Source organism: Mesoplodon mirus (genome assembly GCF_964341445.2).
Source record: "Mesoplodon mirus genome assembly, chromosome: 11".
Taxonomy (NCBI): domain Eukaryota; kingdom Metazoa; phylum Chordata; class Mammalia; order Artiodactyla; family Ziphiidae; genus Mesoplodon; species Mesoplodon mirus.
In genome coordinates this window covers 98,373,648-98,399,313 of record NC_138987.1, presented here as the reverse complement: position 1 = coordinate 98,399,313, position 25,666 = coordinate 98,373,648, and the positions used below count along the sequence as shown (strand labels likewise).

At 37.9% G+C, this 25,666-nt stretch overlaps 2 protein-coding genes across 3 annotated transcripts in view; one reads left to right on the top strand and one right to left on the bottom strand.

The window, feature by feature from the left end:
• The window catches only part of FERRY3 (FERRY endosomal RAB5 effector complex subunit 3), a 38,043-nt gene extending 17,595 nt beyond the window's left edge, over nucleotides 1-20,448 (bottom strand). Inside the window, exons 1-9 of one of the 2 annotated variants that reach the window (XM_082634675.1) lie at nucleotides 20,142-20,448; nucleotides 18,353-18,537; nucleotides 16,244-16,389; nucleotides 13,949-14,130; nucleotides 10,784-10,883; nucleotides 10,573-10,694; nucleotides 5,103-5,209; nucleotides 4,540-4,737; nucleotides 3,563-3,691 (exon numbers count right to left, since the gene is read on the bottom strand). In XM_082634675.1, the coding sequence (XP_082490801.1) occupies nucleotides 3,563-3,691; nucleotides 4,540-4,737; nucleotides 5,103-5,209; nucleotides 10,573-10,694; nucleotides 10,784-10,883; nucleotides 13,949-14,130; nucleotides 16,244-16,389; nucleotides 18,353-18,512 (1,144 nt within the window). In that variant the 5' untranslated portion in view covers nucleotides 18,513-18,537; nucleotides 20,142-20,448. The remainder of the gene's footprint in view (nucleotides 1-3,562; nucleotides 3,692-4,539; nucleotides 4,738-5,102; nucleotides 5,210-10,572; nucleotides 10,695-10,783; nucleotides 10,884-13,948; nucleotides 14,131-16,243; nucleotides 16,390-18,352; nucleotides 18,538-20,141) is intronic. The other variant, XM_082634674.1, reaches the window with a different exon arrangement.
• Nucleotides 20,449-20,539: 91 nt separating this feature from the next.
• LOC309812277 (RAD51-associated protein 1-like) overlaps nucleotides 20,540-25,666 on the top strand; it is a gene marked incomplete at its 3' end in the record, with an annotated part of 39,586 nt that continues 34,459 nt past the window's right edge. The window contains 1 exon segment of the mRNA XM_082635950.1: nucleotides 20,540-20,689. Within this exon segment, the coding sequence (XP_082492076.1) occupies nucleotides 20,673-20,689 (17 nt within the window). The 5' untranslated portion in view covers nucleotides 20,540-20,672.

Genomic DNA, 25,666 nt, shown 5'->3' with positions numbered 1-25,666 from the left:
GTGGAACCAGGTCTTGATCCCACATGCTCAGACTCCAAAGCCTGTGGTCTTGACCACTTTAGACTTGCCAATCCCCTATTTTTCATCTGGGATGTTCAGGGCACTAAGTGAACTACACATAAAATAACTTCATTGGACAGTTGTGGGGTGGCCAGCTTTATTTTTAGAATCTGAGTCACTGCTGTTGATATAACTTGTTTAGGACGATAAGCTAGTGGTTAGCAGCACCAGGAATCACCTGCTATTCAGCCCATTCCTGAAATTTGTTACTTCTTATCTAACACTATATACAATTTCTTTCAAACAGACAGGTGAGATTCTGTTTCAAATGGAATATTTTTCTTCAGATATTCAATAGTTTTTCTTTCTTTTTAGGAGGCATGATATTACTTTGAGGGATAAATGTTGGTAAAATAAGATATATCGCATTTGATCGTTCATTATTATGGTTGAACACAAATTATTTTATATATGTACATATATTTTTAATAGAAGATACATCTGAATTTTATAAGAATTCTATGAGAACTGAAAACTGCAGGATGAATATTAGCATTCAAAGTAGTTATCTTTAAGAGGCTGTATATTTATTCAAATTAAATATAAAGCTATATTGAAATGGCCTTCAACATCAGAAAATCACTTGAAAACAGAACTTCAAATGAGTAAACTGAAAATACCAAGGGAGCCTTATGGTTTCAAAAAAGTTCTGAATAAAAGTAACCTAATATTTTTACCCACTGACTACTTTGAGTAACTGATTTACAACATCATACCTTGTAAATGCATATATTTTATAAATAGACAGAGGGAGAGAGAAGCATAGAGAGAAGACTCCGTGTTGCCAGAATCCACATGTAATGCAACAGTCTGATTCTCATACAGACCCATGTAATTGATAGGCTTCGAATAAATGTCTGCTCACAGCGCAGAAAACAAAAAACGATAAATGAAGACTAATTTTGTTCACATAGGATATGAACAGACAGAATCCCTACTAAGTAAACAAGAAAGAACAGTTTATAGTCCATCTCCCTTTCCATGTTTCAATGGTAATACCTTGTAATACTAAGAAGACGGCTAATTTTTTTTAATGTGTATAAAACATGTACAAAAAATGAAGTTGCTTTTGGCTTATCATGAACCACAGAAATATAAAGATGCTGATATAATAGGCACAGTGAGAAAAACAATGGAATGTCTTAGACTAGACAGTACTTGCGTATCAGGATGTAAACGTGTAGAACAAACACGTGGGCATGCTCAGAAAAGGAAAAGATGGAGAAAGTATTTTTGCAAAACTCTTCTATAACACACGGGTTCCTCTAAGAAAGTAGTCTTTTATAAACCTACTTGTTTCACTGACTCACTTAAACCACAAAATAGTTGCTTGAACAAGAACAAAATACTACCATGATGTACACACGTTGCCTTAACCGTATGTGGTTTAAAAACTTCCTCTCATAAATAAACTTTGCGTCCTCCGCCTTCTCCCACACCTGTCATGATCTCAATCTTCATGCTTTTAGTTACTACTAAGAATAATAGTTGAATGTGTCTGATCACATCCTTGCTAGTTTGAATGAGATGGAGGAAGGAGATGGCAGAAGAATAAGAGGACAGACTGTAATTTTCTGAAAGGTCCTTCGTTGGGATACACTTCCACACCGATTTCCCAAGACTCAGCCTGGCTCTGTTGTATGTGACAGACATTGCCACTACAAAGCCATGGTTACCCGGAGTGGAAATACAAACTGGTGGGGCCGCTATGGAGAGCAGTTGCTGACACTATCAAAATTACAAATGTATGTGCCCTTTAGCTCAGGAATTTCTCTTTACAAATCTATTCCATAGATATGCTCAGTCACGCATGACGATATATGTGTAAGGTTATTCATGCATTATTACTTATAGGAGCAAAACTTTGGAACAGATAAAATGTCTATCAATAGAGAACTGATCACTAATGGGATATCCTGCAGGGGAACACTATCCAGCAGTGAGAAGCTCTAAGGATGCTCTTTCTGTACAGATATGAAATGATGTCCAAGATAAACTATCCAGTGAAAAAAAGCAGAGGACAGAGAAGTGTGCAGAGAAAGTTGCCATTTGTGTGAAAAGGCAAAATACATAAATACACACATACACCCGCTCACACACACACACATAAACATGTCCGGAAGGTACATGTGACACAGCACTGGCTGCCTCTGGAGCAGGAAACTGGATGGCTGGTGGACAGAGATACAAAGACTTTCACTGTATGCTCTTTTGTACAGTTTGAATTGTGAATCTGCAGATTGTTTTACCTATTTTAGAAATGATTAAAATATAAATAAAATGTTTTTTTAAAAATCTACTGAATAAACATGAAAACTACCGTGACTGCTAATCAAGTTGAGCCTAGAGAGCTGCATTCTAGAATTCTAGCATCAAGAGAACAGGAGGAATTCCTCATGGGATAGAGAACAAAGACACCAAGCAAAGATACAGCAGTCTCTCTCTCTGTTTACTAAAAGATACAAAACATGTGAACCCAAAGTATATAAGGGTTTCTTTGAAACACTGCAGTTGCAAAACAAACAAACAAGACAGACATCCAAAGTACCAGAAGTAGATTTAAAGGTCTGACCAGCAACCGTTTAAAACCCTGCCGTATTTTATTTCCTGGGCAAGACATCAAGTTTCCATAAGAAATAATAAAACACTGAGTATGCACTCAAGCCAGATAGAAGCATGTATTATAATTTTATGCCTGTGACATAACATGAAATGTCAGAAAAATAAGAAAAACATACCTTATGTATATTTTTAAATGAATACTACTCTTATATTTTTTAGCTCCTAACTAAACAGACTTATGGCACCAATTTAATTTTTAAAAAGACTACTTTTTAAACTTTCATTTTTCAATTAAAGATAGCAGAACTACTCCATAATTTGTTTTCTTTTATGTCTTCCCTAAGGTCTCCTTAGGCATAAATAGAAATCTTCTCAAGAAAAATGCCATGAACTTCTTCCATAGCTTTAAAATCATCTTCCAGTAAATTTCCTAGAAGGATGTTCAGATTGTGGATAAATATAGAAAAAGCAGGACATAATTCTAAACTTAGTAATTTTTTAAAAGAACAACCAAAACCAATTCTTGTAACTGACTTTGTGCTACCTAAGTGGATCAAAGATGGAACATATAAAAAGTGTATATTTTGGGCTATTTACCCTATGATTTCAATGTCCTTTATAGTACTAATTATATCCATTTTAGAGATGCAGAACTTGGATCAAAAGATCACCAACTTTCCACTGAGTGCCTACTTCAAGTATAACTATGGAATTGAATTTTAAAAACAGTTTTTCTAAGGATCTTGAACAAAATCACACAAACAAGGAAATTAAGAACAGAATTCAAGCTTCTAAAGACCTTGAATTTTGTTCTTAATTTCTTTCTTGCATCTTCCCACCAATACAACTCTCTCTACTTCAGATGGCCCATATGCTAGGAGAGTGCTTAGGGACAGAACACCCTGAAAGTGAAATTTTTAAAAATCTGAGTTTCACTGACCGTGTGATTCTTTCAGCTTGCTCCTGCGCTGGGTTCTGGCATAAAGTACCACCTGCTGGACAACCTCCAGCTGCTCTTCAATTCGGGGAAAATGAAAGTCAGTGCATTCTTGGCAAACTGTGGCGAAATCTAAGGGACCCAACACAGTTACGAACTTCTAAAGGTGAAGTATCAAGTATTTAGTATTTACTTACAGACAATGAGATCTAGCAGAGAGAGAATACAGCATTCACAAGGACAACTTCTCATACTTGTCCTTTCAATAATTATGTCTTACTAAGTTAGGGGACAACAATTTGGTTTTGATCAGAAACTTAATCTCTCAATCGCCCAGAAGAGTAAACAATTAATAGGCAAGGAAATTTTAATATAAGTCCAAACCTTCTTTAAATAATATATACTTTGATCATAATCCAGTCCCCAAAAGTGCTAAGAAATATAAGGTTCTTTTATTTATAATAGAAAATAAACTCTATTCAAGCTTCTTTTAAAAACAGTTATACATTTGAATATACTTTATATATTAAAATTTTTTTAATAATCATAAAAAATTAATTGTACTAAGAGGGAAAGTAGAATTTTACCTAGCATATTTAAGAAATAGGTTATTTAAAAGAAGAAAGAAAAAAAGGACAAATGGATGAACTAAAATTCACTGAGTCAGGATCTGCTCCTTTTTGAAAAATACATTTATATCTTGATTATTCTTTTTGTTATACCTTGAAACAAGGATCCTGTAAGAGTATTATCTACAATGTGGTAGAATTTTAAGAAAAATGAAATACCTGAAGCACACTAGGCCTGCTAAAGTATGAAACAAATCTCAAATGGCAGTGTCTGGGTATGTGTGCTGTTTGGTCTACTTGAATACTGGGGTGACTCATGCCTTTTTTTAAGTTTTTCACTAATTCCTTTCGTTTTAGAATGGCATTAAATGGAGAACTTTAATGGCATAAGTATGCATAATGTTAACTTACCTCTTTTAATACCACTATATGAATTGATTCGGTTATCCACTAGCAACACCAGGCCACAGAGGGACGTGGAGTAAAGCGACAGTGCTGTCTGGAGTCGGTGGAGCTTCACACCGCTTCGGTGGCTCCTCTTGTGCTTACAGAAATCCAGCATATCTGCTCTCAGCAACCTCAGGTTATGCATGGTCTTCAACTGGGCTCCTGGGGGTAGGCAACAGGCCCAGAAAGATACTTAGACAGCTGCAGAAAGCCAGCAGGGCAGGAGGCAAATCTCTGTGGCAAGAATCCAGATAAATCTGTGCTACGAATAATTAAAATGGGCCTTGCAATTTTCTATTTGAATAACTATTAACATTTCATCTTTCTATTTGCAAAGAAATAATATATGAGCTAAAATAGAAAACTTATAGCCAATAAACCCTAGGCTTTCTTGGAGCAGAACATGATTTTTAATAAAAAGAACCTGGGTATATTCTACTCATATGCTAGGGATTTTTCTCTTACAGCATTAAAAAATGTTTCACAGGTTACAATAAATTGTGACTGCAAAAAATTAATATACTTACCTAAGTGAATGGTAAAACTTTCTTCTAACTTTCTCTGTTCCTCATAAATCCTTCCATTTGCTTCAGCGGATTCTCTGAGCTGACTCGGTTGAACTTTAATTTCCTCACTGAAATTGAAAAAATTATTGATATGCTTTTTTTTCTTTTTTGTATGTTTGTCAAAAACCTTTCCTAAAGGAAAGCCAGCTTTACAGTGAAAGGAGATGAAACAGCAGAAAGTAGCACTTAATTTATTCCTAAATTTATCCTTTGTCCATGGGGACAAGTAAGATCATTAACACAGGTTGTAAAATTCCTACTTATTCTTTCATTTCTTTGGTTATTTCTTTCAGTAAGTGATGCATATTTTTTTAGTCATTACAATATCGATTATATGTCATCATTTAATATTTCTTAGTAGCCTAAGAAAATGATTAAATGAAGTGACTAACATTAATATGTTTAAAATGACATTTTAATATATCCTCTATCAGCCTTAGGGCTGGCGAAACTAGAAAATAAGTGAAGTGACAGAAATGAAAACTAAAAATTAAAATGTCAAATAATAAAAAAAGATGAAGCTCGTTTTGATGTATTCATATCCTCTCTCTTTTTTTTTTTGTTTTACCATTTCCTGATTTTTCACCACCAACAGTCTCCCATTAAAGGACTTCTCTCTTCACTCTACTCTGCCCTTGCACTTCCGGAAAAGGTTTCCATGGAGGCACCAGAACTGTACAACTGTTCAATTCAAATTTCATGGTGAGCTGAAGATGGTATAAGTCTGTAACAGTCATCCACGCCCCTGACTACATTTTTGGGGTAAATCCAAACAGTCTCATTAGCGTCACTGATTGACTTCATTAGTAAATATGGCAAATTTAAACCCCAAAGTAAATTCATATAAATTTATATTAATAAAATATCCTCATCTTAGGACACAGAAAGCCACAAGAGAATGATGTTCCCATGCTAATAGCAAGAAAAGCCTAGATAACCCATAAGATCATAAATTTTCTGGAGGTCATCAGAGATTTGAGGTAACAAGGCAACCAAGAAACTAAATTCTGAAGTGTGACACGCTTTAGAAGGAGAGACAGGACACACAGATAGTTTTCAGTTTGGGCAGAGCACAGTAGAAGTGGGTTGCTGTAATGTATATAAGAGGGTAAGAAAAAATCAGCTAAAATGTTAACAAATTCTTGAAGGTCAAGTATGGGCTAGCATGTCCATTTAGAACAGCTATGAGCTCCAGGCACCAGGGGACTTTGCATATGCTCTTGCAAACTCTTTCCTGTTGGCCTCCACCAGGCGCTTCCAAGAAAACCTTGGGGGCAGGGCAAGAGAAGAGACAGGCCACTCGGTGGCACAGGCAGATGTGCTAAGAGTGCCCCAAGCCCAAGGCCCAGATCTGCTGGACTTACCTAAGACTGAAGCTGGACAAAGACCACAGAGACCCGCCTCCCACCCCTGACCAGGAGCCTGGCATCAAGTAACAACAACGTTAGTCTACTGCTGGCGGATGGGCAGAGCAACAGCACACACGGGGACCTGCTGCTGTGGCACAGGCCTGCAAAGGCTACTGAAAGCTGAGGGTGGAGCAGGATGACAGAGAAGAACAGTCTAGAAGCCAAAGCCCCACTCTCAACACAAACTGGCAGCAGTGCACTGTTGTAGAAAATGAAGTCTGTGGTGGACTGAAGAGCAGAAACCAAACACAGCCCAACTGCTGACTAGACTTCCATAACCTTCACATTAACGGCCTGCTCATTTCTGGGCATAAGTACAATTGACCTCAGTCTCTTCTTTTCTAATACACGCAACAGCCAGCATTCAGTTTTAAAAAGAGAGAGAGAAACAGAGAGGGGGAAAGACCTAAAAAAGCAAGCAAAAATAGATAAATAACCCACTGTCAAGAGAGAAAGCAATCAACAGAAACAGACTTAGAGATGACCCAGATATTGGGGCTAAAAGAAAGGGACTTTCAAATAACTATGACTAACATGCTAAAATATTTAGTGTAAAACAACACACAGGACAGATAAGGAATTTCAGCAAAGAGAGAAGTACTAGAAATAAAACATGCTATCAGATTGGTGATCACAGATGTCAATTCCTTTGACAGGCTCATCAGCAGACCACCAATCGTTTTATGATGCCACCATTACCCTGATATCAAAACCAAATGAAGATATTATAAGAAAAACAAAGTTACAGACCAACATATATATAGTGGATGTATTTATTTACTATTTTATAGTGGATATATTTAAATTTACATATAATATATATGAAATAATACATCATGAGTTACATGTATAAATTTGAACTATACAATTTCTAGAAGAAAACATAGGAGAAAACCTTTGTGATCTTGAATTAGGCAATGATAACTGAGATAAGAAACAAACCATTTAAAAATTGATAAATTAGGGCTTCCCTGGTGGCGCAGTGGTTGAGAGTCTGCCTGCCGATGCAGGGGACACGGGTTCGTGCCCCGGTCTGGGAAGATCCCACATGCCGCAGAGTGGCTGGGCCCGTGAGCCATGGCCGCTGAGCCTGTGCGTCCGGAGCCTGGGCTCCGCAACGTGAGAGGCCCGCGTATCGCCAAAAAAAAAAAAAAAAAAAAAAAAAAAATTGATAAATTACACTTAATTAAAATGAAAAACTTTGCTCTTCAAAAGAAACCATTAAGAAAATGAAACAACAAGCCACAGCATGAGAGAAAATATTTGTAAAACATATATCTGATGATAGACCTGTATCCAGAATATATAGAGAACTTTCACAACTCAATAATAATAATGGAAAAAAAAAGGAGAGGTATGGATAGAAGATCAGCACGTGAAAAAATGTTCAATGTTAGTAGCCGTCCAGGAAATGCAAAGTAAAACCACAATGAGACGCCACTACAAAACCTACTAGAATTGCTGAATATCACCACCAGGTGCTGAGGAGGGTGAGGAGCCCCAGGGACCCTCCCACATTGGTGGTGGGAGTGCGAGATGGTACAGCCACTTTGGAGAACCAGCTTCTTATAAAATTAAGCACACCATGGATTTTACTTCCCATGTTTTCCAGCAATCTCACTCCTAGGTATTTACATAAGAAAATTATAAACATATGTCTATAGAAAGACCAATATGTGAATGTTTATAGCCGCTGTATTTATAATTGCCGAAATACTTTGAATGTCCACCACTGAGTGAATGGATAAACAAAGAATAACAGAGCAATAAAAAGGGAAGAACCACTCATAAATGCAACAACATGAATGAGTCTCAAAAGCGTTATGTCAAGTGAAGGAAGAAAGACACAAACTGCTACATACAGCTTGATTCCATTTATATGACATTTTGTAAAAATCAAAATGACAGGGACAGAAATCAGATCAGGTTGCCACAAGCTGGGCAAGGGGAAGGGGGGTTAATATAAAGGTATAAAAAGGAAATGCTATGTCTTGATTGCAGTAATGGTTTCATGACTAATTAAGTTTGTCAAAACTCATCAAAATGTAAACCTAAAACAAGTGACTTTTACTCTATGTAATTTATCCTTCAATAGACCTGACTTTAAACAAAAGGGCAAAAACGGACATATATACACTACCAAATGTAAAACGGATAGCCAGTGGAAAGCAGCTGCATAGCACAGGGAGATCAGTTCGGTGCTTTGTGACCACCTAGAGGGGTGGGATAGGGAGGGTGGGAGGGAGACGCAAGAGGGAGGAGATATGGGGATATATGTATATGTATAACTGATTCACTTTGTTATACAGCAGAAACTAACACAACATTGTAAAGCAATTATACTCCAATAAAGATGTTAAAAAAATAAACAAATAAATAAATTTTTTAAATTGATCAATCTCACACAGGAGTTCTATACGTAGTTATGTTGAAAACGGGTTTCTGCTCCCCAAGGAAATCCCTATCAAAAAGGAAAGCAAACTAACCAAGTCACAGTAAAAATACTCTTTCCTAGGAATATTTGGTTTTTAAAGCAGCAGCAGCTAGAGGCCAATATTTACACAAAGGTATTGATCCTACAGAATGAATTTCTGAAACTAGAGGAGTAAAGCCAGAGATAATTTTTGCAGCAAGAGGCTTTCTTAGCTTCCATAGGTTGATGACTTCCTACTTTTTTGACCACAATATAGAGTACATATTTCACATTTTGGCTCCATGCACACATGAGTAACGTGCTGATATTTTTTTCCCTAGTCTATTCTATTCAGTTCTGTTCCATTCAATTCCATTCCATTTTATTGTCATTTTTAAAAGTCCAGTTGGAAAGTAAAGGATCTAGCATGGTCCCTGGCAGACTGCAACCAGCAATTTGAGAAACACCATTGGACCTTATAGTACACAGGTGTTCCCAGCCTGTCTGTCGCCTCACCTGTCCCCTTGTATTGTATTCAGCACTATTTTCATTTGAAATGAGGGGGATATATATGTTAGTGTCCAGGAGGATATCCCATTTCTAATTATAAAAAATTGTTTAAATATTTCTAAGGTGTTGTCTTGGGGAAAACAACAACACAAATGACAGAATATAATAAGAGATGATACAGACTGTGTCAGGTAAATAGTTTAATGATACTCCATCCCTCTGCCTGGTTTACACCCATCCCATAAATATTTATTTATATGCCTGTGTCAAGAGCTAGACACTTGACAAAGACCTGGGTATACGACAGCAGAAAAACAGACATGGTTTTTGTCTTCAAGGCAAGACAGGTGGGGGAGAATGACATTAGACAAATAAAGGGCAATATCTAAATGTTTATAGCATACACTAGAAGATGCTGGAAATAGGATTATTATACTGTACTAAATATATTCCCAATCGGATATACTTTAGGATTTGAAAGAAGAAATTCTCAAAGGTGAGTACACAGCCAGGAAAGAACAGGCACTGTCGAGCTCTAGGGCAACACATGAAACACAATGTATTTAGGCCATAAGGCACCACACAAATTGTGACTTATGGAAAGTCCTCTAGACTATTTCGGTACCTTGTACATGCTTCTGTTACTGCACACATCATTCTGTACAGTACTGTTCTATTCACAGGTCAGTGTCTCTAGAATATAAGCTCCACATGGGCAGTTATCTTTTTTTTGCTCTTCTGCTTAAAGAGTGCTTGGCATTTAAGGCGCAGTCGACCAGTGTGTATTGCACTGAAAGGAAACCAACTTAAGGAAACAAGAGACGGTAATGGCGGTATTTAGGTATACACACCCACAAGATTTACAAGGCTAAGTTCTAGCGGGGAAATCACTACTGTAAAACAGCCAGTTACCCGCCCCACCCCGCAAATCATCCACATAAAGTCTATAAAATGAAAGGTGTTAAAAGAAGTATAAATTATCTTGAATTTTCACCGGCAACTTAAAAATATCTACAACTAAAAAGGTCCAGTTTTACAATAAATACAAACTATTACTGACAATGACCTTCATCTAATAAAAACAACACCCTATTAATACCTGAGAGAGCTGTTTTTGGGGTTTTTTAGGTCTTGATGAAGTTTCATCACCCATTCCTGATACTCTTGCTTTTGTATGGCAGTCGACTGTTTTAATTCATTGGACCATTTATTTTCCAAGTCCTAAAAAGAGACAGTACACTACTAACTACTTTTTTTACAAAAATAAATAAGTGGAAAATGCAACCCAAAAGTCATTATACTTCACTCACCTGCTGGGATTCGAAATGCTGAGCAGCCAGTGAATTTACATCTTGATCTGTCAGTGATTTTCCCAGTTCCTGCATCACTTTTTCCATTTCAATGCCTTGTCTGAACCATAAATAAAGCAGATCAGATATATTCATCAAAGTTTTAATACAACCACTCTGGATTTATTGAACAACCTCTACAAAGTCAAAAGAAAATTTTTGTTTTCTAGGACTACGTCCAGTTAGGGCAACTATACTACCTGGAAGGCACTTTGAAGCCTTGCCAATGGAGATGTGGAAATAATAATGATAATGTCATATAATATCAACAACGTCATTTGTGCAGCTAAATTGGAATCTAAATTGAGTGCATAAATGAAAGCATTCAAAATCTAGGTGATCTTTCAACTTCCATGGCTAATATTTAAGAGGCTGCAGATTTTCACAAAGAAGATACTCTGCAATTCCAGCTTAAATACATTTTCTTTTTATTTGAACATGAGTTAAAGTGACTTCAACCTTCAAAAGGTACTTTATATTATAACCAGAAGCTGCCAATTAGGTTCTAAGAATCAAGCTGGTATTAAGTCACAAGGTTCCCTTTTTAGAGGAATATGAAATACATTCTGAAGATACATTTTAGTCTTCTTCATTTATCCAAATAAACGTACAGAAATTAAATATGGTTTCCTCTACGGGAGAAACTAATCAGTGGTGTTAGAAGTTCAGATAATGGTTATTTATGGGGGAAATGGGTGGTGACTGCCGGATGGGCAGGAGGGAGCCTTCTGCAGGTCTGGAAATCATTTCTTGATCTGAGAGATGAGCACATGGGTGTACTTACTTTGTGAAAATTTATGGAGCTGTATACCTATCGTTTATTGCCTTTTCTGTATGTGTATTATATTTTAGTAAGTTCATTAAAATTATCTTCTAATAAAAATGTATTTAAAAAAATTGTCCTGAAACATATTTCAAACAAACTTGTAAACAACGAAACACAGACATGAACTAAAAGGATTTTACTATCATTCTAGTCAATTTAAGTAAATGGCTCTTAAAAGAGAACTTATACTTATTTATAACAACTGATTAAGATACTTATATGTATTTGATAAATGAAACTCATTCATATGTTATACTTCTATACATTTCTATGTATACCTTCTAGTATTAAATATTCCATATCACTTAATTCCCACTTAACTATAAGTGGGCAGGTGACCCCATTAATTTTTTAATAACTACTAGAGGTCAGGTGAAGGATGTGCTTGCAAGTAAGATTGTTATTTAAAACAGAAGTAACTACTAAGCATTAATAAATATAAACTTCGATACAAATATATTAATATTTTACATTACACATGTTCCCTCTAGTGGATAAAGAGTATCATTGCCACTTTTAAGTTTCAAAGAAATATCTTGAATCTGATTTGCTAAAAGAAGCAAATTTCCAGTGAGGAAAAAGAAGACCAATAAATAATAATTCAACAAATAAAATTTCACGAACATTTATTTCACCCTAAATGTTTTAGAAGTGCAAGTAGTTAATGATACAGTTAATGATACAATATATATTTTCTATGATTAAGATCAAAGAAAATTTTATTATTTTTCAGATGAAATACTAACAATCTATTGGCTCAGTATGTCTGGTGGGGTGATTCTGACAACCTGTATATTACCTCGAACAAACTTAGGAAAGAAGATCATTATAACAATTGATGCTATACTGAGAAAAGTTCTTTTAAAGATGTAAAATGGAATTAAAAGGAAAGGAGAAATGAGAAAAGGTGTCACTTCTGCTCATGAATTAGATAAATGAATTAAGCACCAAAATTGTGGGTGAACTTCCATCAATGAATTCCAACTCACCATTAGTTATACTGTTCACCTTTGCAAAAAATATTACCTACTTTAAAGGGAACATAGCTTATTTTTATTTTTTAAGCTACCAGTTTGGACTTGTGAAAAATAAACTATAAAACTGTTCTTAAAATAAATGTATTCAAATACTATTTATACGTTTAGGTGGGGAAAAGCAAAGCCCCATCAAGAAGTCTGGCCAAAGGACATTTCAAAAAATAACGTAAACCAAAACAAACCCCTGCTGAAAAACCATTCCACGATAGAAAATGTATATGAAGTACCAGTAAATGCAGATAATTAGTAAGTTAATTCAGATTCCCAAAGGACAGATTCAGAATGAGATGAAGATTATATTATTTGAAGTCCTGGTAGGAAAAGTCAAACAAATGTAGTTCAACAGAAGGTAATTCATTATTGTTAGGTAATTATACTCTTACATATTTAAAAAAATCCAATCTGTATTTCATTCTTCAAGTATGTTCACAATACGATTGGCTACATAATAAAGAACTAGAAGAAAATCAAATTTTTGCCTCAGTAAGATGGGGATGATAACAGTAGGATTGTGCTAAGAGATCCAGTGAGACAGGGTATCCGTTATGGACTGCATGTTTGTGTCTCCCCTGAATTCATATGTTGAAACCCTAACCCGCAATGTGATGGTATCCGGAGGTGGGGCCTTTGGGAGGTAAGTAGGTTTAGGTGAGCTCAAGAGGTTGGAGCCGTCCTGATGGAATTAGTGCCTAGAAGAGGTACTACAGCTGTCTGTCTACGAGCAACACACCAGGAGCACGCACTGAGGAAACACCACGTGAGCGACATTAAGAAGGCACGGTCTGCAAGCCAGGCAGTGGGTCCTCAGCAGACATGGAGTCTGCTGGCACCTTGATCTTGGACTACCCAGCCTCCAGACGGTTAGAAATCAATTTCTGTTGTTTAAGCCACCCAGTCTGTGGTATTTTTTTTTTTTTCAAGAGCAGCCTGAACTAAGACAGCAATCAAAGCACTTTGCACAGTGCCTGGAACAAAGCAGACCTTCAAAAGAGGTAAGCTATTCCTCTTATTAGAACTAAGAAGAGATAAGACCACCGTACTTGTTTAGGTAAATCACTGGAGAAGTTCTATAAACCTATGAGGACCTCATCTTCCCAGATGAAATGACAGATTTAAATGCATAAGAAAATTAATTTCTAAAGTTAAAGATTCTTTTTATTCGATTCTTCAATTTTATAACAAAATGAGAACAAGCTGTTCTGCAGCCCATCAATATTTGATGACCTAACATTTAATTATGATAATGCAAGAACTTTGAAATACCTCTCTCGTAATTTTTTCAGCTCCACATCTCTTTCGCCAATCAGTTCTGAGATACTAACAAAGTAATTGTGTTCCAAGTTTAGGAGAGTTTCAGAGGCAGGAGAATGGATTAGGTCATGGTACACATCTGCGAAATCTTCATCCCAGCTGGGCTCCTCGGGCCTTGCGTGCTCTAATGTTGTCTACGAGATGAGACACGAATAGTCTTAAATCTTGATGTAGTATTTTTATTTATTAACACACTACTAGAGAAGTGCATATATTATGATTCCATTTCTGTACATCAAAGGACAGAAAGACCCTCCATCTATATATGTGTATATAGGTTACATAGGATTATCTGAATATACAAAAAAAATACAGAAAGATGTCAACTAAGCTGTTAATGTGGGTTACCTGGAGGCAGGGGTAAGGGGAAGGCGTTAATGTGGAGGAAGAAATAGGAAGTGCCCACAAAAAAAAAAAATGGTAAGTAAGCTAAGATCCCATTTCTGTGAAACTCAAACACACTCAAAGGGGCTGTTTTGGCAGAGTGGGACTTCTGAAGACCTTTACTTTGTATTCTAAGGTGCTGCATAACAGAATAACTTGCATATATTAATTATATAATCAGAAGAGGCTTTCCATTATTAAAAATATATTGCTATGAAAGGTTTTGTAGGCTATATATTTAGAGAATGAGGTTACCTATGCAATAACACTGACCTTGAAAACCCAATTCACGCATAGGATTTTGTATCAAGATGTACATTTGCAATCTTCTTACTCTGAACTTTTCAAGTATTGTTTTCTTTATAAAATGTAAGCATGTTTTAAAGTGTATGAAAACAGTAGCTATCAAAATGATAAAGGGACTCAGTGAACACCAATAAACAAGAAAAACAGAAACATGCAGAGAGGCAGAATGGAGGTACCGCAAGCACACACACAAATCCATCCAGAGGACAGACGCCTGTCCCCAGACGTGTGCCATGCCAGCATATCTGACGCACAGAGTGCTCTCCAGGGGAGGAAACGGGCATGCTGGGAAGTATCCTTTCAAAGGTCACACAATTGAAAGGCAAAAGTGGAAATAGTTTTTCTACTATTGACCTTTGCAGACGAACATCTATAAAAAACAATACTCTAAATTCTTCCCTTTTCAAAGTGAAAATGTCAAAAACTGGAATCTATGACAGGACTAAGAGTAATAATTTACCTTAAATAAAACAAATGGATAAATGACAGAAACAGGTATTTTCAACTGGGTCAATCGGGTAAACTTTCCCCCTTGTTTCTTTTCACTTATACTTCGATTGACTGCCAGATCAGGATAGAAGAGTTTCAGAAGACCAGGTGAATCTAGAAGACGGATTTCATCTACCTCATGCCTCTGAAAACCTGAACCCGCATTCTCATAACCGCTCTACATCTCTAGACCCTGGCACTGCTCTAGAAATTATAACCAGCCCGTGTGACTTAAGCCTTGTTCCAAATTCACATCAGGCTCAGGCTCAAGTTTTGCAGGAAGGAGCCAGGGCCAAATCACAGGGATCTGCTTGGCCCTATGTAACACCAGACATTTGGAAACCCCATGAACCAGATCTGCTCACTACATAATTTTCAGCATCAATTTAAAACCCAGCCTAGAGTGAGCCTTGTGAATAGGCAGAAGCTACCTACACGAGAAGCACTGAACGGAGTTCTTATTTGACCTAACTGGCGCCATATTCCCTCAGGAGAGGTGACCCTAAAAAGGAGACTGTGACAGCCGAGAGGAATGGGCACTGAGTAAGGGCCTGTGGAGAAACTACTCCACATCCAGGCCCATCTGGACTTCTCTGTCTCCTCCATCACTATACTTTAAAAACAAACAAACAAAATCACAGAAAAAGAGGTCAGATTTGCAGTTAACTGAGGCTGGGGATGGGGAGAGGGGAAACTGGATGACTGCAGTCAAAAGATGCAAACTTCCAGTTATAATAAGTACTAGGCATGTAATGTACAATGTAATAAATATAATTAACACTGCCTTATGGTATATATGAAAGTTGTTGAGAGTAAATCCTAAGCGTTCTCCGCACAAAAAAGTATTTCATTTTCTATTTCTTTAATTTTGTATCTATATGAGAGGATGGATGTTCACTAAACTTGTGATAATCACTTCGTGATGTGTGTAAATCAAAGCACTATGCTGTATGCCTTAAGCTTACACCATGTTGCACGTCAACTACATCTCAATAAAGCTGCAATGAAAGAAACCTTCATCAAAGTTCAGAATATCCTCAAAATTTACAATGTGATCTCTTTTTTTACCTCCGCGTAAGCTTTGGCCCATGTACTTGCCAGCTGATGTAAATCTACTGCACCTGACTTCACAGCTTCCAGGGCTGCTTCAGCATCTCTGTCATAATCTTTGAGGGATTCTTCTTCGATAAACTGGCTCAGAGCTTCTTTTAAGTCTGTAACAGGGACAACAAATACCATTGTCAGTACACATAAATAGGGAACATTTTACCTGGCTAAGCACATTCCAATGTCAAACTTTATTTTATCAAGCTTAACAGAATGTCTAACTAAAATAGTGTCTTAACAGAATGAGACAATGAGAATACCCTTAACCCTTAAGAGAACGTCTAACTAAAATAAAATCAGCTTAGGGGATCATTTAACTAATCTCACAATTATTCTTCTTTACAATCACAGGTTATTGAACGGTCAAAATTCTTAACTCTGATATACAACCCTGATACTAACTTAAAATGTTGGGACTTCCCTGGCTGTCCAGTGGTTAAGGGGGCGTGGGTTCAATCCCTGGTTGGGGACCTAAGATCCCACATGCCTCACGGCCAAAAAACCAAAACATAAAACAGAAGCAATATTGTAACAAATTCAGTAAGACTTTAAAAATGGTCCACATCAAAAAGAATCTTAAAAAAAATTAAAAATGTTAATTTCTTAAGCCTGATTCTTTATTTGAAACTGAGTAGGGAAAAGCACATAAAGACCTCCTACAGATTTAGAGCGGCTAAAGGTTTCTGTATTTAAATGAGTTTCCTATATAACTTTCAAGGGTATATATTGTTACAGTCTTTGAATCTGAGAGAGAAATTGAGTGATTAGCATATTAAAACTGATTTATTTCAGATGATCTACAATTCCAACTTTAGAGACACTATTCAGAGACTGCTTTGAGGATATAAGAAGACCACGGCTTTCATCTTGGGCACTTGCTCCCTCACTCTCTTAGGTTGCTGGCCCTGGTGGAGGCCAGCTGCAGGTCCTGAGGTGACCCTATGAAGAGGCCCACATGACAAGGCTTGACAACAACCTCACAAGGGATCTTGGAAACAATCCTCTGTCAGTAGAGCCTTCAGATGAGACTGTAGCCCTGACCAATGGTTTGGCTGCAACCCCATGAGAAACCCTGAGTCAGAGGCACCCAGCTAGGTTGCACCTGCATCCCTGAACGACAGTAACGGTAAGGACAAGATACTACATATTTGTTGCTTTATGCTGCTTTGAAAAAAAAAAAGACTGATTGAAGAGCACTGGCATAGAAACCAGGATACCTGGGTTCTGGTCTTGGCTCTGTCATTATATAACTTTGGACCAGAGGTTCTCAGTCGTTAAGATGCACCAGAGTTCCCTGAAGAGCTTACTGGAATAGACTGCTGCATGCGCTCCCAGAGTTCCTGATTCAAAGGGAGTTGGGTGGAGCCTGCCCAACAATCCACATTTCCAACAAGGTCCCAAGTGGTGTTGTAGCTGCTGATCAGGGAACAATGTTTGAGAATCACTGCGCTGGGCAAATAATTTAACCTTTCTAGGTATCAGTTTCCTTATTTGTACAATGAGATTGTGCTGGAAAGTTTCGAAGTTCCCTTGTAACTTCGACCTTCTATGATCCAACATATTCTCAATTAAAACATTGTCCCTCATCTGTAGACAGAACACAGACCTCTTAACATGGTTTAATACAGACTTTACTAATGACTTTATGGAATTAATTTAGGTGAGCAAAGATTATTGAAAGACAGGTACCCCTTCTCTCCCATGACATCTCAGGAATTGAGGACCGGATCATTAAAAGGGCAACGCATTTAGCACATAGCTAGTGATGGCTGACATGCCTTATGAATCCATCCAACTACATTAAGAGGTTAAGAGTTCTAATCCAGACCCTGGAATTTTTCATATTTAATTTTAATTTTTATACTAAAATGCCTAATAAACAATTACAAGGGATACAGAAAAAAATACTCCATAAAACAAAGGTCTGGGGAACCTTTTTATTCTTGAAAGCTTCACATTTTGTGGTTGTTTCCAATGCTTCTTAGGTTTATGGTTTCTAATATAAAACTTCTAATGACAGAGACTATAGGAAAATAACGAAGGGATATTTTAAAAGAAATCAATCCTCACCTTTTTCTATAAAGCATGGTAAATTGTGCAGCAGCATCAGACGGCCATGTAAATGACTCGCATTCTCTTGAACAGGAAATTTGAGAGGCACCCGCAGTTCTAAGCACTGACTTCCCACTTTGAATTCATACACAAATTCCCTCTCTCTGTTGTTCTTCATCTTCTTTGGCAGGATTTCTATAGAACTAACAACAACAACAAAACTCAGCGGGTTATAAGTCCATTTAAAAAAAAAACATGATGTTTCATTATTGTTGTTCCACTTCTAAGATGTTCCCCCACTCAGAGGTTTCATTTGTGTGACTCTGAGCTGATTATTCTATTTCCCTACGTTTATCCCTGCATTTTCATCTTCGTGATGAAAACAAAGTGCTTCTTTTTTTAAGGAAAAGGTTCTTCTAAACTTCATTTAAGAAAAAAATTATGCCCACAAAATACTTAGCATTCCTAGGCAGAGTTCTCAGGAATAGGTAAGGATCATGGAGAGAAGAACAGAGAGGATTCTTAGGAACAGACGCATGGTGGGTGGATACAGTTCATGAAACAGTTGGTGAATACAAAGTCAAAGAAACAGATCAGGGACCCACAATTTATCTTGAAGAGCTTAGAGGTGGTGGGCATGAGATCTGATTGGGGGTGGAGAGAAGGGAGATGGTGCTGGAAAGATTTCCATGAAGGAAAAAGATACAGAGAAAGTGGAAAGTACAGGACAGCCCACAAGGCAAAGTGGACACTATTCATAAAGAAGAAAATCTAGTCAAAAAGAACACAGCAACTGAAGATTTATTTATTAGCCTCCTAACTGGACTCCTGTCCCCAGGCATTTCCCCGTCAAATCAGTTCTCACACTATTCTCTACACTGAAGTCACAGCAATCGTTTTAAAGTGCATATCTGACCATGTTGCTCATCTGCTTAAAATCCTTCTATGACATTCCTTGTACGACTCAGGATACAATACAAACTCGTTAACGGAGCTTACCACGCCCCTGCTTATACCTCCAAACTCTTATTTCAGCACCTGGACCCCGTCCTCTCCAACACACAAATCCACAAACTTTATTTTCCAGCCATACTAAACTTCTTTCAATACCAAACCTCTCGTTCCACTCCCAACCTTTCCGAATGTTTTTCCTTTGCCCAGCACACGCTTACTGCTCTTCTTTCCTTGGCCACATCTCAGCTGAGATAGGCCCCAGGAAACCTTTTAACTTGTAGGACTGTCATTAGGCTTAATCAAATAATAAATACGAAGCATCCGACAAACATAAGATGACCAATAAATGGAAGCTGGTAAAAATAATAAAGAATAACAGGAAGCTCTATCAGTTAAAAAAATCAAAGGCTGCTAAATGAGCACACATGATGCAGGCAAAGGCAGTAAAAAAAACATTTTGCAGGGAACCGAAAATTACGGAAATAGGGGCTCATGGTCTCATCTTGTCTCGAGTCATAATTTTCGGCAAACAAAAACCATTAGCTCTGGTTTCAGTTGGTTCAACCTTTAGCCGTATTGTGTTTCAACAAATTGATACTTTAGCTCTCTCTCCGCGATCTGTTATTAACAGCAGGGCTGAAATCAAGCAAGGTTTCCGTACAATTATGGGATGCGAGGAGGAGAGCTGAACCGAACTCATGCAGCCCCAGTCGAGTGGAGGTTCTGAGGCTTAAATGAGTCAGGGAAGGGAGGGCAGACAAAGAGCCGAGAAGCCACGGCCGAGTGAAGGGATCAGCCCCCAGTTAGAGGGTTTCGGTCTGAGGGGGCTTCCTCCCTCCGGTCGCGGGCTCACCTCCCCTCGTTCCGAGTCTCCTGCTGTCAGCACACCCGGCGCTGTCAACCAGCCCCGGTGCAGGAACCGTCAGCTGACCGCCGCCTTGTTTTTACAGCCGGAAGATCAGCTCCGGCAGATTCGTCCGCATCTTTTCCCCTTTCCCGGCACCCCGTGGAAAATTCCTCGGTCTAAGTGTCCCCTTGTTCCATAATACCTAGTTGAATCATTTAAAAAGTGTAAAAAGGTGTATTTCTACTGTTATTGTCCATTTCAGAGACGGCGCAGCGGTCACCGTCGTGACGAAAGTGCAGCGGCGAAGCACCAGCTCGGCTCTGGCAGACCGGATGCGGAAGGGCGGTGCTTGGAGGGGGCGGGAACTAACGCGCGCTTCTCAGAGCGCTTGCGCGCCCGCGGGGATGGCGGGAGAGGATTGGAGGACTGGCGGCGGGACGGAGAGCTTCAAGTCTGGTTTTGCGCGGGAATTGGAACGGCCGCCGCCGCTGCCGACAGGAGCCTGCGAGCTGCAGGTTTCCAGCCTTGGAGGGGACCATGGTGCGGCCTGCGAGGTGAGTAGTTTATGGCATCCGGCGCGGATGGGGAGGAAAGGCAGGAGGACGCTGTAGGCCGCGTCACCTGTATGGGATGGAGGAAAGGGCCCGAGGACCAGGGTAGCGATGGTGGGACCTACAGCTAAACGCTCTAGACTCCAGTGAGAGCTGCCGCTCCTCGGAAAGGTCCTAGCATCCAAGCTGTTTCCTTCTCTTGGCTCCTTTGACAGTTACTGCCGTTTTTTTTACCCACCCCGTTCAAATAAGGCCTGGTTACAGCGCTTTGCATTTCACCAAGCTCCTGCTTACGTGTTATTTCATTTGTTCGTCCCTATACTTCTTTGAGATAGAAAGTTTGGGTCTCCCTATTTTATCAATTTAAAATTCTGGGCACGAAAGCCAGTTTAGCTGAGTCACACAGCTAGTAAGTTACAGGATAACACGCAAACCTAAGCCAGCTGGCGCCAGATCCTCTGTGTTTTCCATTAAATGTACTGTTTGAAACTATTCCTCCAGTTAATCTCAGTTGAGCAGCATGGAGGCCTAGGGTCAGCCGTTCATTTAGTAGAGTTTTGAATATATTTACTTTTGTGCTGGTGGTATATATTTACTAGATACATATATTTACTAGGTGCTGGAGGTTGCAGTCTAGTCAAGGGATGAAGTTAGGAGACGGAAAATGAACATGGCAATGTGAGAGAGAGTGAGAAGGAGGAAAGCCCTACTTTAATTTTAATTAAAAAATTCTATTGAAGTATAATTATTTATAATGTGTTTCTGGTGTACAGCAAAGTGATTCAGTTTTATATATACATACATATATATATATACTTTTTCATATTCTCTTCCATTCTGGTCTATTACAGGATGTTGAATATAGCTCCCTGTGCTATACAGTAGGTCCTTATCTATTTTATTTATAGTAGTTTGCACCTGCTAATCCCAAACTCCTAATTTATCCCTCCCCATCCCCTTTCCCCTTTGGTAACCATGTTTGTTTTCTATGTCTGAGTCTGTTTCTCTTTTTTAAATAAGTTCATTTGTATCATATTTTAGATTCCACATATAAGTGATATCATATGGTTTTTGTCTTTCTTTTTCTGACTTACTTCACTTAGTATCATAATCTCTAGGTCCAGCCATGTTGCTGCAAATGTCATTATTTCATTCTTGTTGATGGCTGAGTAATATTCCATTGTATATGTATACCACACTTCTTCATACATTCATCTGTCGGTGGACATTTAGGTTGCTTCCATGCCTTGGCTATTGTAAATAGTGCTGCTATGGACATTGGGGTGCATGTATCTTTTCGAATTAGAGTTTTCTCCAGGTATATGCCCAGGAGTGGGATTGCTGGATCATATGGCAACTCTATTTTTTTTTTTTTTTTATAAAGACTTTTTTTTTTTTTTGCTGTGTTGCGTCTTCGTTTCTGTGCGAGGGCTTTCTCTAGTTGTGGCAAGCGGGGGCCACTCTTCATCGCGGTGCACGGGCCTCTCACTATCGCGGCCTCTTGTTGCGGAGCACAGGCTCCAGACGCGCAGGCTCAGTAGTCGTGGCTCACGGGCCTAGTCGCTCCGCGGCATGCGGGATCCTCCCAGACCAGGGCTCGAACCCACGTCCCCTGCACTAGCAGGCAGACTCCCAACCACTGCGCCACCAGGGAAGCCCTGGCAACTCTATTTTTAACAAGAATATGCTTGGCTTTAATATCCTGTGTGAGGCGATGATGAGAAGGACGCATAAAGCACTCACATCTATGATGGTTGTCTTAAGAAAAACACCTTGTGAGGTTGTTTGAGTTGTGAGCCTCTTTTTCATAGAACACCATTTTCACTTGAAAGAACAACTGACTGACAAACTGGGTTATTCACACTTGGGTACTTGGCAGAAGATAAAAATGAAAACTAGAGTTTCATTTAGTGCAGGGGAAGGAGGAAGGAAATTATTTTATTCACTTTGAATATCACTTTCTTCTACTGCCCTCTAAAGTAGTGTAATATAGTGTATATTGCCCTCTAAAGTAGTTCGTTTTCAGGTGTCAAGTACAAAGACACTCACCATGTTTTAAATGTCCATTGCATAATGAACATTATTTAATATTGTGGGAGATAAAAGAAAATGGCTTTCAGTGTCAAGAAGTTTATAATCTAATAGGGAAGACAGAATGCATGTATAAAACAAAAGAATACATACAATAGGAACTTCTAAATGCCCAACAGCAATTAAACACTGTATAAACTTTGAGTGTTAATTATATTGATTGTTCTTACTTTATGTGTTATCTAAATTAACTTTCTTCCTTATCAGGTATATCCAGTATAGTTATACCTTTTTCAGCTAATGCTAAATCCTTGCTGTAAAATGTAAATCATGTTTTTAATTTATATATTCTTTTTTTTTTTACTGCTCATTTCCCTACATCTTTTTTTAATTTTTGAATTTTATTTTATTTATTTTTTTATACAACAGGGTCTTATTAGTTATGCATTTTATACACAGCAATGTATACATGTGAATCCCAATCTCCCAATTCATCCCACCCCCAATCCCCTGCCACTTTCCCCCCCTTGGTGTCCATATGTTTGTTCTCTACGTCTGTGTCTCAATTTCTGCCCTGCAAACCAGTTCATCTGTACCATTTTTCTAGGTCCCACATATATGCATTAATATACGATATTTGTTTTTCTCTTTCTGACTTACTTCACTCTATATGACAGTCTCTAGATCCATCCACGTCTCAACAAATGACCCAATTTCATTCCTTTTTATGGCTGAGTAATATTCCATTGTATATATGTACCACAACTTCTTTATCCATTTGTCTGTCGATGGGCATTTAGGTTGCTTCCATGACCTGGCTATTGTAAATAGTGTTGCAGTGAACACTGGGGTGCATGTGTCTTTTTGAATTATGGTTTACTCTGGGTATATGCCCAGTATTGGGATTGCTGGATCATATGGTAATTCTATTTTTAGTTTTTTGAGGAACCTACATACTGTTCTCCATAATGGCTGTATTAATTTACATTCCCACCAACAGTGCAGGAGGGTTCCCTTTTCTCCACAGCCTCTCCAGCATTTGTTGTTTGTAGATTTTCTGATGATGCTCATTCTAACTGGTGTGAGGTGATACCTCATTGTAGTTTTGATTTGTATTTCTCTAATAATTAGTGATATTGAGCAGCTTTTCATGTGCCTCTTGGCCATCTGTATGTCTTCTTTGGAGAAATGTCTATTTAGGTCTTCTGCCCATTTCTGGATTGGGTTGTTTGCTTTTTATTATTGAGCTGCATGAGCTGTATATATGTTTTGGAGATTAATCCTTTGTCCGTTGATTCGTTTGCAAATATTTTCTCCCATTCTGAGGGTTGTCTTTTCGTCTTGTTTATGGTTTCCTTTGCTGTGCAAAAGCTTTGAAGTTTCATTAGGTCCCATTTGTTTATTTTTGTTTTTATTTCCATTACTCAAGGAGGTGTTTTATTTCCATTACTCAAGATCTTGCTGTGATTTATGTCTAAGAGTTTTATAGTATCTGGTCTTACATTTAGGTCTCTAATCCATTTTGAGTTTATTTTTGTGTATGGTGTTAGGGAGTGTTCCAATTTGATTCTTTTACATGTAGCTGTCCAGTTTTCCCAGCACCACTTATTGAAGAGACTGTCTTTTCTCCATTGTATATGCATTGTCATAGATTAGTTGATCATAGGTGCATGGGTTTATCTCTGGGCTTTCTATCTTGTTCCACTGATTTGTGTTTCTGTTTTTGTGCCAGTTCCATATTGTCTTTATTACTGTAGCTTTGTAGTATAGTCTGAAGTCAGGGAGTTTGATTCCTCCAGCTCTGTTTTTTTCCCTCAAGACTGCTTTGGCTATTCAGGGTCTTTTGTGTCTCCATACAGATTTTAAGATATTTTGTTCTAGTTCTGTAAAAAATGCCATTGGTAATTTTATAGGGATTGCATTGAATCTGTAGATTGCTTTGGGTAGTATAGTCATTTTCACAATATTGTTTCTTCCAATCCAAGAACATGGTATATCTCTCCATCTGCTGGTATCATCTTTAATTTCTTTCATCAGTGTCTTATAGTTTTCTGCATACAGGTCTTTTGTCTCCCTAGGTAGGTTTATTCCTAGGTATTTTATTCTTTTTGTTGCAATGGTAAATGGGAGTGTTTCCTTAATTTCTCTTTCAGATTTTTCATCATTAGTGTATAGGAATGCAAGAGATTTCTGTGCATTAAATTTGTATCCTGCAACTTTACCAGATTCATTGATTAGCTCTAGTAGTTTTCTGGTGGCATCTTTAAAATTCTCTATGTATAATAATCATGACATCTGCAAACAGTGACGGTTTTACTTCTTTTCCAATATGTATAGTATCTTGTCATCTGCAAACAGTGACAGTTTTACTTCTTTTCCAATTTGTATTCCTTTTATTTCTTTTTCTTCTCTGATTGCCGTGGCTAGGACTTCCAAAACTATGTTGAATAATAGTGGTGAGAGTGGACATCCTTGTCTTGTTCCTGATGTTAGAGGAAATGCTTTCAGTTTTTCACCATTGAGAATGATGTTTGCTGTGGGTTTATCATATATGGCCTTTATTATGTGAGGTAGGTTCCCTCTATGCCCATTTTCTGGAGAGTTTTTATCATAAATGGGTGTTGAATTTTGTCAAAAGGTTTTTCTGCATCTATTGCGATGATCGTATGGTTTTTATTCTTCAATTTGATAATATGGTGTATCACATTGATTGATTTGTGTATATTGAAGAATCCTTGCATCCCTGGGATAAATCCCACTTGATCATGGTGTATGATCCTTTTAATGTGTTGGATTCTGTTTGCTAGTATTTTGTCAAGGATTTTTGCATCTATATTCATCAGTGATATTGGTCTGTCATTTTCTTTTTTTGTAATATCTTTGTCTGGTTTTGGTATCAGGCTGATGGTGGCCTCATAGAATGAGTTTGGGAGTGTTCCTTCCTCTGCA